Below are 14,743 nucleotides of genomic sequence, written 5' to 3'. Positions count from 1 at the left end.
CAATTTAAAATATTTAAAAGCTATATAATAAAATAGGTTCACTCTCAGAATTCTTTCTGGCTCACATATATTAGGACAGAAAAAATAACACATATCATTTTAAAATTACCAAAAAAGTAATATAAATAATAATAATTAACAACTTAAAATATCTGAAAGACATTTTAAAAGGGTTAATTTTGTAATTTTATCCATATCACATAAATTAGGACAAAGTGACCAGTAATGTTGGTTATTTGAAAGTTACATCAAAATATTATAAATCACAATAATTAATAACTTAAAACATTTTTTTAAAAAAAATTAAAATTTGGATGACTCTCCAAATTTTATTTGTGTGACATAAATTGAGACAACAAAAATAACATATAATGGGTCCATTTTAATTTATTTGTCTTTTTTTTTTTGGGTTTTTTATATTTAAAAAATGCGTAAAAATATTATAAATCATGATAATTGACAACATAAAATATGTTTTGAAATAAAATACAAAAAATTCCACTCATTCTTTAAGTGAATCTATCGTAAAAATACTATAAATCATGATAATTGACAACACAAAATATTTCAAAAATGTTGTATGTGGATAGTCTTATTGTGCCTTGAATAACGTCAAATAAAGTACAAGTTTGTGATAAAAAAACTTATTCCTTTATCCACGCAAACAATCGCTTCAAAATCTCCGTTATTATCCCCAAAACATATAATTTATATTATTGGGCCCGTGCCCGTGCATAGCACGGGCAACATTACCTAGTGATTATAATAAATTATCATTGAAAGAATAAATAATATGAGAAGTATAAATTAGATATTTTTTTTAGTACCAATTAAAATAAGAAAATATTTTTAAAAAATTACTCCCTCCGTCCCTTTTTAGTTGTCCACTTTAGAAATGGCACACAGATTAAGGCAACAATGATTAGCACAGTGAAGTTACAATTTTACCCTTATGACAACTTTTCACTTCAAAATTACAACCACTTATTTGAATTAAAGTGAAATAAATTGGAGGGAAACAACATACACTTTTACAATTTTCAAGAAGTGTAAATAAGGGTATAATAGGAAAAAATTTGTTGTCCTTTCTTGATTTGTCAAGATGGACAACTAAATAGGGACAACTAAAAAAGGAAATATTTACAAGTAAATAGGGACGGAGGGAGTAATATTAATTGGGACGGAGATATTACAAGTGGTCCCTAGCAAGTGACGAGAGCAGTGACAAAATCATAGGCACACGTGGGGGACATCTTTACACATGTTTTCCTCTCATTGGATATTACTCTTCTATTGAGTCTATGGCTGCGGTCAATCTATAAACAAAGAGGGCCCCACACACCCACTTGCTTAGACTCTTGATCACCAAGCAACTTTTTTCTTAAAAGTACTCCCCCTTCCCCCTCACCCCACTTAATGCTCATAAAATAAAAATCTTATTTTAAAAAAAATAAATTATGTGATCTCATTTGACTAGATATAAATGATAATAATAATAATAATATATTATAATTTTCATTAGATTCTTAAATTAAGTAAAAATATTATTAACCTTTTCTGTCTTAATTTTCAATTTCTGAATCTTTATCCTATCAAGGGTCATATCTTCAACAAACAGAAACTATGTCAGCTCTAACACGTTTTTCTATCTCTTTTTACATGTTTAAACTATTTTAGTCTGTCTTTCCTCCTCTTTTTTGTTACAGAAGCTATTCCCAACTTGTAAAACTTCGTTACTAAGCATATCTCTCATAGTATACCCACACATCTATCAAAGCATACTCATATCTACTATCTTCATCTTTTAAACGTGGATATTCTTGACTACACGACATGAACAAAGTTGGTCTAGATTTAATTTAATAGTCACTCCATTTAAAAAAGAATGATTACTTTTCTTTTTTAGTCTGCTTTAAAATGACCATTTTCCTTTTTTGACAATATTTTAATTTCAGTTTTTCACGTGACAACTAGCATGTTTAATGTCACAAGATTAACTAATATTTTGATGCATTTGATACAACTTTAATTTAATTTTTATTTTTTTAACTCCATAACAAATCAAACTAGGTCATTCTTGTGAAACCGATGGGGTATGTGATTATAAAAATAACTTACCAAAAAGTCTCAATACTTGAATTTTAATGAATTAGTTATTATACTTTATATTACTCCTTCCGTTCCATTTTACGTGGTACTTTTTAGATTTTGAGATTCAAACAAGTCTATCTTTGACAGTAGATTTTTCATAGATCTTTTAAACATTTTGAATTATCAATTATTGTGACTTATAGTAATTTTTATGTAGTTTACAAATATATAAATTTCATTTCAAAAAAATTGAAGATTTCATGTGCAAATTTTTTATCAAACTTAAATTGTTTGACTTTTGAAAAACAAAAAGTGTCACATAAATTGGAACAGAGGAAGTAATATTTAATTGTCGACATAATAACGGTGGTCCTGTTATTGCCTGGTTTCTGCTGTCAAACTCTACAGCACGTTTTATTTTATATTATTATACATACGACTAGTTTCAACCCACCACGTGCAATTTGCCTCCTATTTTTTCTCTATATATACACTTCACACCCATAATCATTTTTTTGTCAAACAACTGAAACTAACAAAGCAGCAGCAGAAACAACAGCAAGCAGAGAAAAAAACAGAGGAAGATAAACAGATAAATTAAAAGGGAGATTTATCGAATCGAAAGGAAAGGGAAAGGAAAGTTACGAAGAGTGAGAATTCGAAGGAAATGAACAAAGGAGCAACCGGAAATCAGCAATTGGAGTTACCGGCGGGATTCAGATTCCATCCGACAGACGACGAATTGGTGCAGCATTATCTCTGCAGGAAATGTGCCGGACAGCCAATTGCAGTATCAATCATAACTGAAATTGATCTTTACAAGTTTGATCCATGGCAGTTGCCTGGTAATTTTGACTCTTCCAAACTTTCATACTTACAAATTCTAGGTTAAAAAAAATCGATGATCATAAATTTTAGATCAGATTTTAAAATTGAAAATCTGATTTCACATATTTTCAAGTTTCCAAAAACTGCTCAGATTCAGATCAGTTTTTGAAACTTCCACTTACAAAACTTCATAAAAAATTTACAACTAAGTCGCATGTATAACACAACTTCATATATCAAAAATCACAATTTTAAAAACTCAAATTTACACGTTTCAACTTCTATGTTCAAATGGGAGCTAAGTTAACATTTGATCAAAGATCTTAGATCAATTTCTAAGAAAATTTTATCTTCACATATCCTTTGGTCATGAAATTTGATCTTCAAGTTCCCAAAAACAGCTCAAACAAGTTTTGGAATTTTGAGATTTCCAAAAAATATTTTCTATTCAAAATAAATTATAACTTAAAAATCTATGACCGAACCGGAGCTAATTTTTTGCCTATTTCTACTGTTTTTCTTTTTTCTAAACTTTCTTTATTATTGGCAAGAGCAGAAAGGGCTTTATACGGTGAAAAGGAGTGGTATTTTTTCTCACCAAGGGATAGAAAATATCCGAACGGTTCACGACCGAACCGAGCAGCAGGAACCGGTTATTGGAAGGCAACCGGAGCTGATAAACCGGTGGGAAAACCCAAAACATTAGGGATAAAGAAGGCACTTGTGTTCTATGCCGGAAAAGCACCTAGAGGAATAAAAACCAATTGGATTATGCACGAGTACAGGCTTGCCAATGTGGACCGGTCTGCTGGCAAGAACAACAACTTGAGGGTAAGTCCTTTTTCTTCTTTAATTATCTTTTTGGAGACGGATTCAGAATTTAAGTTAATATAGTATATAGCATAGTAATATAGTACACAATCAAATATTCATAAATATTTGTGTGACAAAAGTTATTGGAGATCACATTTGCTCCCTCTATCCTAGCTTAGTGAAAGGTTTACATCTCTGTAAATTATGAGTGCAAAATACAATTTGTAAATTGTTTATTGATTATGTGATTTGACATATATTGCAGCTTGATGATTGGGTATTGTGTCGAATTTACAACAAGAAAGGCACACTTGAGAAGCATTACAATGTGGACAACAAGGAAACTGCAAGCTTTGGAGAATTTGATGAAGAAATAAAACCAAAAATATTGCCCACACAATTAGCACAGATGCCACCACGGCCCCGATCGACACCGACAAACGACTACTTCCATTTCGAATCATCGGAGTCGATGACTAGAATGCACACGACAAACTCGAGCTCTGGCTCGGAGCATGTCTTGTCGCCATGTGACAAGGAGGTTCAGAGCGCGCCCAAATGGGACGAAGACCACAGAAACACCCTTGATTTTCAGCTAAATTATTTGGATGGTTTACTAAATGAACCATTTGAAACCCAAATGCAGCAGCAAATTTGCAACTTTGACCAGTTCAACAATTTCCAAGACATGTTCTTTTACATGCAAAAACCTTACTAAAATTGTATAAATTCATTGGATCTAAATTGATTGTGATCCATGACATTTTCTTTGTTCTTTGGTGGTGTAGGTCCACTTTTTATTAATTAGTTTAGAAAGGTACAAAATGCAAGTCAAATTTGGTGGGCTACAGCACAAATGAGCCTTGATAAGCATAGCCAAAGAGTCATATAGAAGGGCTTATTATTATTGTAAGGTACATGTAAAAACAAATGAAAATTTGTTAATATCAAGTTATCATTCTTCAAATCTCTGTGATTATGACTCTTCTACACTGGTTCCAATAGAAATTAGCATATTTAAGGGCTCAGGGTTGTGTCTGATTCATGTAGGCATGAGAGCTAAAACTTTCTATTGTAAGATCCACAATAAGACGGTCTAAATCGTTGTCGACTTGGTGAAAACAATAGGAGAAAAGCCTAACAAATCACCAAGTTGAGTTGTTAACACTAAACAGTGACGAAGACTCTTTTCTACATACAAAATAGACGAATGTAACAAATAACAAAGCAAAACATCTTTAACCTAGCAGTTAGTAAGATCTCGATTACCTCATATAAGAATTTTGCATGGTGCTTGATATAAAATGAAAAGAGCAAGGAACGAAAAGAAATTCCTTACGTAAGGAGGAGTGTGGCCGCTCCTTGTTTCATCATCATATGTTAGCAGACACTTATCCTTTCCGGCTTCCGCTACATATTGCTGAGTGCTGACTCCTCATAAACTGTCAACGCACCTCCAAATAGACTGCAAGCCAGTATGTACCTGGAATTTCTCTATGTGTGTCCTTTAATTAAGTGTCAATCGCCTCCATATGTCGAACATTACATCATTGCAATATCATCCTAGTCTCGCGACGATCCAAACACTAACCTGTAAACTGTAATCAAGTTGCTGGTTATTGTCTCTCCTGTTGATTCTGTCCCTCTTTCCTTCCGAATCTGTGCAGTATAATCTTTTAAATCAGGATGTCCTCCTCAACTGGGGAAGTGGAGTTTTGAGTTTCAGTTATGGGCCTCTTTGAACAATTTGGATTCCTTTGGGGTCTTTGATCCAGTTTCACACTGTTTTCCTATCTCTTTTTCACATTGAAGGACATAATGGATATGCAATTTGGTATGAATGACTACCTTGCAAAACAAGTCGTAACACTTTGAGTACGGACTGAAATTATGTATGAGATATGTCTTTGTCCGCACTGTTAAACCATTTTCTGTAGTCGAAAGGAAGTAGACAACAACAAAAACATACCCAATGCAGTACGCAGACCTTACCCCTACCTCGTAGGGATAGAGAGGTTGTTTCGGATAGACCCTCGGCTCAAGTAATGCATCTCAAAGCAGTTTGAAAAGGAAAATACAGAAATGAAAGTAGTAACAACGATGAAATAAAGCGCTAGGGTCGAAAGGAAGTAGATATGATGAACTTTTCAACGTCCAATTTTCATAGTAACGTCCACAAAGGTATCAAGATGAGAATAATTAATTAGCACACTAAAAGAAACTTCCAGTATAACAGAAAAAACAAACACAGATTTACTAATATGCACAGTCATTATCATTATGACGAAAACCTAAAGTTGCAAGAAGCTTACATATTACTACTATCTACAGAGTCCTACCCAAAAATTCTTCTTGCATTTTTCAAACTATTCATTATCATTTTCCATTTAATATATACTCTCATCATATATCCAGAGATTGTCCAAACCGCAGAACTCACCTAAAAGAGATCCATACTTATCAATGATTGGTACACCCAGTTCCAGCGAAAAAATGACTTCCCTGCCATCTGGAAGTTGGACCCATTTNCACTCGTTATACCATTTTCTGTAGTCAAAATGAAGTAGACAACAACAAAAACATACCCAATGTAGTACGGACCTTACCCCTACCTCGTAGGGATAGAGAGGTTGTTTCCCATAGACCCACGGCTAAAGTAAAGCATCTCAAAGCAGTTTGAAAAGGAAAATACGGAAATGAAAGTAGTAACAACGATGAAATAAAGCGCTAGGGTCGAAAGGAAGTAGACATGATGAACTTTTCAACGTCCAATTTTCATAGTAATGTCCACAAAGGCATCAAGATGAGAATAATTAATTAGCACACTAAAAGAAATTTCCAAACAAACACAGATTTACTAATATGCACATAGTCATTATCATTATGATGAAAACCAAAAGTTGCAAGAAGCTTACATATTACTACTATCTACAGAGTCCTACCCAAAAATTCTTCTTGCATTTTTCAAACTATTCATTGTCATTTTCCGTTTAATATATACTCTCATCATATATCCAGAGATTGTCCAAACCGCAGAACTCACCTAAAAGAGATCCATACTTATCAATGATTGGTACACCCAGTTCCAGCGAAAAATTGACTTCCCTGCCATCTGGAAGTTGGACCCATTTTCCCATTGACGAATCTGTGTCTTCTTGATTTCCTTGCTTCTCCCATGTACTAAAATCAACCGGCATTTTGCTTTGCAACTTGGACTCCTTCGATCTCTGAACATCGAATTTCATGTACTGATTAGCATGGAAAGTTTCTTCAGCAGCTGATTCAGGCTGAAGTTCTACACAATTTACAACTAATTTCTCTTTCCCAACTTGCTTCTCCCCTGTACTAAAATCAACCGGCATATTGTTTTGCAACTCGGCCTCTTTTGATCTCTGCACATCGCATTTCATATACTGATTAGCATGGAAAGTTTCTTCAGCAACTGATTCAGACTGAAATCCTTCACAATTTACAACTAATTTCTCTTTCCCAGCTACCTTCTGCCCTGTACTAAAATCAACCGGCATATTGCTTTGCAACTCGACCTCTTTTGATCTCTGAACGTCGAATTTCATATACAGATTAGCATGGAAAGTTTCTCCAGCAACTGATTCAGGCTGAAATCCTTCACAATTTACAGCTATTTTCTCTTTCCCAACTTGCTTCTCCCTTGCATTTAAATGAATTTTCTTACTACATTTCTTCTTTGGCTTGACTATTTCCCGAAACTCGAGCTTCTTAGATTGATAAGCTAGGGAAGCCTCTTCATACGTGCCAAAAGTCCCCAACCAAATCTTTTTCTTACTAATGGGGTTTACAATCTCAGATGTATATTTCCCCCACTGGTTCTTGCGAACCCCAACGAAACGCGTTGTTTTGGGAGAATCCATTTTTTTATTTCTACCCCCACTAGACAATGATGCCCCAACAGATGATTCAAGCTTAGTTTGATCACAATTCTTTGGTTTATCCTTCTTATATCCCTGAGTTAACATATCAAACTCAGACTTCTTGGACAAATAAGCTTGTGAAGCCTCTTCAATAGTGTTAAAAGTACCTAACCATACTTGCTTATGCTTAATTGGATCTCTAATTTCAGCACTATATCTCCCATTCTTTTGCTTTCGGATTCCAAGTAAGCCTGACTTAGCTTTAGGATTTCTTTTCATAGTATTACACCTATCAGATGATTTAGACAATGAACATGATGTTTCTTTACAAGATTCTAGATTCATGACGTTTATTGGTTTCTTAGATGCATGCATGTTAGAGTTAAAGCCTTTGCATACCTGCTTTTTCTTGAAAGTTTTTTTTCTCAATTTCCCCATGTTATGCCATTCAGCTCCAAGTAAGGTGCTTTTGTGACGGAAAGATATCTCCTGAATAAAGGGCTTTTTCACATGATCTACTTTGTTTCTTTCAGTATCATCATCAGCAGTGGTAGCGGCAGCAGCATCAGCATCAGCAGTTTTGTTAGTCGAATTTGAGCTTGGCATTTCATCAAGCATGTGGTGGACAGTAGCAAATTCACATTGCTTAGCTAAATAAGCCTCGGAAGCTTCTTCAGCTGTGTTGAATATACCCAACCAAACCCGTTTTTTCGTAATCGGGTCCCATTTTTCAGCAACATACTCGCCTCGTTTCCTCTTCCGAACCCCAGAAAAATTTGCCGCATTCTGCAAACCCAAAACTGTACTGTCAGTCCTTTCAGCAGCAGGAACACTTTTGTTAGTGGAATTTGAGCTTGGCATTTCATCATACATGTGGTGGGCAGAAACAGAGCTTTGATTTTCTTCTGCATTTGCTCCTGCAGATTCCATGGCGAATTACTATGTACAAGAACAATGCATGGGATTGAAGGGTGAGATGAAAAAAGGGGAATTGGAATTGAGGATGAGCATGTTTGAGGGTATTAATGGTGGAATTTCCATTGACACTTGTCCTGAGAATTGACACATTTAACAGTGAGATGATGACAACTGTTCTTGAGGGGTAGAAATGTATAACTTGGTAACTTTTGACGGGTTAACATAGCGTAGTTGGTTACGAACAATATATTCAGTGTAATTTCAGGATGGGTGTCCAAAGGGAATAGAGTATAAACAAATTTACCCTTACATGGTGGAGGTGGAGAGGTTATTTTTTTAGGACGGGTGTCCGAAGAGAATAAAGTATAGATAAATTTACCTGGGAGGTGGAGAGTTTGTTTCTAAATAAACTTTCCGTTCAAGTACAACAAATCAAAGTATTTAAATACGACAATAAAGAAAAAAGTCAATTAATAAGGAAAGTGGTACATGGGAGTAGCGAAAAGAAATAATAATAAAAATGAAATAATGTGGTAACTAAAAAGAAAATACATGTATTTACAACATACATAGGGTGCCCAAGCTTCCACCATGTCTAAATTTGTCGAAAAGCGAGTTAAAAATTAACTATCTATTAATTTTCTATTTCAAATCGTGCTTTCTATATCTTCATATCTAATGTTATATCACTGGAAAGTTGAAGTTGCATAATATCATGTCTAATTACCTCCTGCCAATATTTTTTCGATCCACTTTACATTTCCTCATACCTACTATATCCAACCTTTTGCACCTCCTGCTGGGGCATTTAAATATTTCATGTTCATATGTCCAAATTAAACCATCTCAATCTCGCTTTCTTCATATTCAACATGAAGAAATTATTCGTACTATATGAATGAATACGAATTGAATTATAAATATTTGATTTGAAATTTGAAACATCAACAATAACGAAAAAATTGTGTATTATTTTATGTAAAATTTACACAAATTTCATAGTGTTAAGAGCTAATTACGTCATATTTCTATTCTTTTTCAAATTACAAAAAATCCTTAAAATTAAAGGATTTCGGACACATCATTGAACGTCATGATACATCTCATCTCGATACATTACCTTTGTTGATACAAGATATACCTATCCTGATGCATCGCTCAATGTTCTGATACATTGCGTCTCATACGTTGCTCAATGTTCTGATACATTGCGTCCCGATACATTACCTTTATTGATACAAGGTACACCGACCCCGATATATCTCGTCCCGATACATGAGTGATGTATCCAAAAATAGGAGAGAGAGAAGAAAATGAGATTTTTTATAATTTTTTCAAATGGTATGAAATTTTTAAAAAGTATGATAAAAATAAGTTACATATTTAGATAATTTTTACTTATTTTATATTTATAAAAATAAAAGATAAAATAAGCCATGCATGAATAACTAAACTCTGATCAATTTTCACACAAAATAATACACAATTTCTCGTAACTAAATTTATTATTAATACCGGCGTAACTCTAGTGAGTAATAAAAAGATTATTTTGTTTTGAGGAGATGTATACGCTTGTTCTCTGTATTCTTTTTGGAAAATGTTTTGATTTTTCTTTGATTGGAACGTATAAATCTGATTTTCGATCTGTAAATCAAATCAGTATTTAGATGAATTTGAATAATCGAAGATCTCTAGCTCGTTCTCGTGCTCGGGCTCGGTTTCAGGCTAAATGGGTTGAAGGTACCGCCACCGCCGGAGATATCGCCGGAGCTGTTGCCGTAGCCATAGAGTCTGGTTATTGGTGGAATCTAATTCCATCTGGTGGTCGTCAAAGAAATGTCGACACAATGTAAAGCTTATTTTCTGAAAAAAAATGTTTTTTTTAGAAAATTATTTTTTATTGAAAACAAGTAATTTTCTTTCATTGTGTAATTTGAAGAAAAAGTAAATTTTGTTTTGAAAATGAAAAATGATTTTTGTAAATTAGTTGTTTTCGATTTTTTGTGAGTAATTTTGAGTGAAAATACCTTTTGTTAGTTTTAAATTGTTGATAATTATGGAATTCAGCTTCAAGTTGAATTTTGTAATTTTACGGTGAAATGTGTTTTTATGAGTTGAATTATGGAAAAAAGTATTAAAATAATTAGTGGTCGAATGTTTTTCTACTTATTTTTTAGTGTTTGATAACCGATAAGTAAGAAAATATGAATAATATTGAGTGTGAAAACACTATTGTGAGATGGTGTGGGGAGTGAGTCGGGGGTGGCGAGGGGTGAGATGGTCAAGGGTTGGGGTCGGAGGTGTTGGTGAGTGGAGAGGAGACTACTTTAGGAAAGTCATTTTCCTGGGTCGGAGCTGTTTTGTTTTCTGAAGATTACTACTTAGGCAAAAGTTTGACAAGTCAACTTTGGAACTTTGTCAGAATTAGGTATTCGCATTCAAAATCGGTTTGATAATCTGAAGTTTATGGATTCTTATAGTGATTTCAAGTTAATATGCATTATTGATATATTTATATTATACTTCAAATACAAGGTACGGGGGAAAAGCTACAGTTCACTAAAACACGAACCGATAACTTGTAAGCTAGGTCCATCCATATTCCCACTGCTTGTTTGGTTAATTGAATTTCAATAATTCAGAATCAATCATATATCCTCAAGTAATATTTGAACTTAAGACCAGTCGGTTAACAACTGATAGCTCTACCACTGAACTACTGAGGAACAACAGGAGATTGATCTCATAGAGTTCAATTCCTGTTCCAACCCCTGACCAATATGAGCCTCAAAGCCTCATTTGTAACTCCCGGAACTTCTTCATAGTGACTTCCTTACATCCCTCATTTCAGAGGGAACCAATGTTCGTTCAATCAAACAACATTTTTTTTCTTTAACTTGAGGGGTATGCCCTGGATATTTCCATTTTTGGTTTTCACTCAAGGAACTAATTCAAGTGGAAAATCTACTTTAACTCTCTCAACGCCTTACATTTTGTTCTGAATTTGTCGAAATGACTGGTTGCTGCTCGCATTAATTGGATAATAACTGATGCTGTCAAGAGAAAACAAGTTTTAGTCTTTCACAGCAGGGCGTAATGTCAAACATTTTAGGCTGATTTTATTTTGTTGATATGGTTGTTTAGGACGGAAATCTTAACCAGGCATACTCCTGTCTTTGAGCAAGAAGAAGTATTGCGGCTTCAGAAAATTGCACTGCAGTTCGAGGAAGAGATCTATAATATTGCGACAAGTAATGTACGCTTTCTAAACTCATTTCTATATACTTAAATGATGCATTTTTAGCTGTTATTCCTGTTTGTGTAAACGTCATTTATTTTTCCAGTCATCTAGACGTGTTGTATGCATTTTTATCTTAAATTTATTTGATGTCGCAGGAAGATTATATGCGGAAAATATCTTTAAAGACGCGGACCTTGGAGGCGAATTCTCAATATCTGATCAATTATTTCGATCCCTATGTTGCAAATGATGGTCAGAACGCCCATGGCCCTGCAGGTGAACAATGAAAGTTCATGTTTTGTATTTCACATTTTCACTTGCAATTTGAAATTAAGAAAAATAATCCTCTCATTTTTAATGTTCTATTTGATTCATTTCATTTTTTCAAATTTCTTATGTGGCGTCGTACACAACAATAAGAAAGCTTATGGAAATTAAATCTTGAACACGAGTTTTGTTGGAAGCAAACTTCCCCTTAGAAATCTACCTTTTTCCTTGTCTTTTTACTCATTTCTAAAATTCTGTTTTATATTGAAATTTGAACCTAAGAGATGACAATGGAAGCTACTTCCTACAAAACTACTTCTGGGCCGGAGGAGAGTGACGAGGAGCAAACAGTTGAAGTACACGATGGGGACGTGCCAAAGGAGGATGTTGTAGAGGAGGTGGTGGTTACAGAGGAGCAAAACTATGTTATTAGACGCAAAGAGAATGAGGTGATTATATTCTCCCAGTATAAATCTCTGAAGTTACTAATGATCTCGTGTTTTGTACAAATGATCGTCTCATTTGTTTTGTTTTAAGATCTCCTGTGTTTAAAGTTAAAGGTATTTGAAAATGTATAAACCTCTCAAGTTACTAATAGTTGCTCGTGTGTTTTGTTCTAAGATCTCTTGTGGATTGAGTTCTGGTGCTAAACTTGGTGAACGTCTAGCACAAGTTGAGGAACGATTAGAGAATGGAAGCTCAATCAGAAAAGGCGGAGACATTGTTGGTTGATATTAACGAAAAAATGAACTATTTAGTGAAGATGCAGGATGCTAAAGTTTCTAGGGACATTAGACGTCCAGCTAAGTACATGAGCTCCCCGTGGACTGGTAATGGACGATCAAAGAGGAAACGTAGAGTAGCTGAGATGATAAAGCAGTCGTGCAAGCATTGACGATTGGGAAGAGGTGATCAGGCAGTACATCGAGTTACTAACCAAAGGAAGTTAGATGAATAATTACTTGTACATTTTTACTTACTATTAAGATTGTTATGATTAGCACAATCTTTATTATAAAACACCATGTTGCCATTGTCAATGTATTACTTCCATTTAGTGTAATGCATCAAATAATAATATGAGGTGATGGATGAAATTGGGTTAATTTTACGAGTATTGGACGTTTATATCAAATCATACTAAATCATGGTTAAGTAATAAACTAAAGTGAGAATGTATTTGTCAACCCCGAATCTGGATGAGGTAGATCGACTCTCAATGTCTTTAACTTTGATACCATAGCTTGATCAGATGAATCGACTTTACCTAATTATACAAAGCAAGAATGTGTTTGTCACACCCCGAATCTGGATGAGGTGGACCAACTCTCGATGTCTTTAACTTTGATACCATAGCTTGATCAATCAAATCGACTTACTTGATTATACCTACAATNGCCACTGGGCAGTACATCGAGTTACTAACCAAAGGAAGTTAGATGAATGATTACTTATACTTTTTTCCTTGCTATTAAGATTGTTATGATTAGCACAATCTTTATTATAAAACACCATGTTGCCATTGTCAATGTATTACTTCCATTTAGTGTAATGCATCAAATAATAATCTGAGGTGATGGATGAAATTGGGTTAATTTTACGAGTATTGGATGTTTATATCAAATCATACTAAATCATGGTTAAGTAATAAACTAAAGTGAGAATGTGTTTGTCAACCCCGAATCTGGATGAGGTGGATCGACTCTCAATGTCTTTAACTTTGATACCATAGCTTGATCAGACGAATCAACTTTACCTAATTATACAAAGCAAGAATGTGTTTGTCACACCCCGAATCTGGATGAGGTGGACCAACTCTCGATGTCTTTAACTTTGATACCATAGTTTGATCAAACAAATCGACTTACCTGATTATACCTACAATGCATATGTACAGAAAGAATGTGAGTACATATGAAATTGTACTCGTATTTAAGGTATTAGACAAAATAACATTAAGTACCAAAGCTCATATGAGAGAAACATGAAACATGGCATACTAAAAGCATCTGAAAAATTATAAAACAACCTCTAGGGCATTATGTAATACCTCACCGTGCTTAGTATGTTATGAACTTAAACCTAAACATATACTTTTAGGGGTCGTTTGATAGAGTGTATTAGAAAAAATAATGTGTGTATCAGCTTTGTGTATTACTAATATTTACTACCCTGCTTGGTACATTTTTTTAAACATATATTAACTAATGTAAGTAAATAGTATTAATTATACACTTTATCTGGTATTAATGTATGTATAACTAATACATGAAAAGTTATGTTATTAGTATGGAAAAAATTACACAAAATGATAAACATGTATAGTGTATTATTTAATTTAGCTACAATTTCAGATATTTATGATTCTCAGCTACAATTTCTTAAATTTTGCTATGAATTTGTATAATTCGGTCCATGGCTGTATAAATTTAGAATTTGTATATGCTTACCCTAGCTATTTGTATATGATTTGTTGATAGATTTGATTTGTGTAAGTCATAAAAAATCTCTCTAGCTATATATAAATATATATAAAGCCAGATAAAAAAGAAGTGATGTGACACCTCTTAATGGCCAAGGAACAAATAACGACATATTATGTATATGTAATATATATTGTATAATAAAGTTGTTATCAATATTTAAAAAATCGTTTCTATTTCTTTTTCTCCATCAATTGCATAAAATCATTAGT

General features: G+C 33.7%; 3 protein-coding genes across 5 annotated transcripts in view; 2 read left to right on the top strand and 1 right to left on the bottom strand.

The window, feature by feature from the left end:
- LOC125854993 (NAC domain-containing protein 2-like) overlaps positions 1–4,699 on the top strand; it is a 100,104-nt gene extending 95,405 nt beyond the window's left edge. The window contains exons 2-4 of one of the 2 annotated variants that reach the window (XM_049534622.1): positions 2,696–2,936; positions 3,476–3,750; positions 3,998–4,699. In XM_049534622.1, the coding sequence (XP_049390579.1) occupies positions 2,759–2,936; positions 3,476–3,750; positions 3,998–4,450 (906 nt within the window). In that variant the 5' untranslated portion in view covers positions 2,696–2,758 and the 3' untranslated portion in view covers positions 4,451–4,699. Of the gene's footprint in view, positions 1–2,571; positions 2,937–3,475; positions 3,751–3,997 lie in introns of those variants that run through there. The other variant, XM_049534621.1, reaches the window with a different exon arrangement.
- A 1,146-nt stretch (positions 4,700–5,845) lies between these two features.
- LOC125854982 (uncharacterized) lies at positions 5,846–8,726 on the bottom strand. Of its 2 annotated transcripts, XR_007445448.1 has the most exons (3): positions 7,278–8,726; positions 6,627–7,112; positions 5,846–6,023 (listed from the first exon to the last, which is right to left on the bottom strand). XR_007445448.1 is itself a non-coding variant. In XM_049534611.1 (2 exons), exons 1-2 carry the CDS (start codon positions 8,550–8,552, stop codon positions 6,723–6,725), a joined length of 1,665 nt encoding a protein of 554 aa, XP_049390568.1. In that variant the 5' UTR covers positions 8,553–8,726; the 3' UTR covers positions 6,404–6,722. The 2 variants fall into 2 exon arrangements, 1 of the variants encoding a protein (XP_049390568.1); XM_049534611.1 differs by lacking the exon at positions 5,846–6,023 and having other exon boundaries at positions 6,404–7,112.
- Positions 8,727–10,207: 1,481 nt separating this feature from the next.
- On the top strand, positions 10,208–12,954 carry LOC125856211 (uncharacterized). Its single transcript, XM_049535752.1, has 5 exons — positions 10,208–10,389; positions 11,685–11,796; positions 11,937–12,057; positions 12,346–12,497; positions 12,670–12,954. Exons 1-5 carry the CDS (start codon positions 10,208–10,210, stop codon positions 12,778–12,780), a joined length of 678 nt encoding a protein of 225 aa, XP_049391709.1. The 3' UTR covers positions 12,781–12,954.
- Positions 12,955–14,743: the final 1,789 nt, after the last annotated feature.

Source organism: Solanum stenotomum, chromosome 2 (genome assembly GCF_019186545.1).
Source record: "Solanum stenotomum isolate F172 chromosome 2, ASM1918654v1, whole genome shotgun sequence".
NCBI classification, from domain to species: Eukaryota; Viridiplantae; Streptophyta; class Magnoliopsida; order Solanales; family Solanaceae; genus Solanum; species Solanum stenotomum.
The sequence above is the reverse complement of the archived record's forward strand: the minus strand, read 5'-3'. Positions and strand labels throughout refer to the sequence as shown.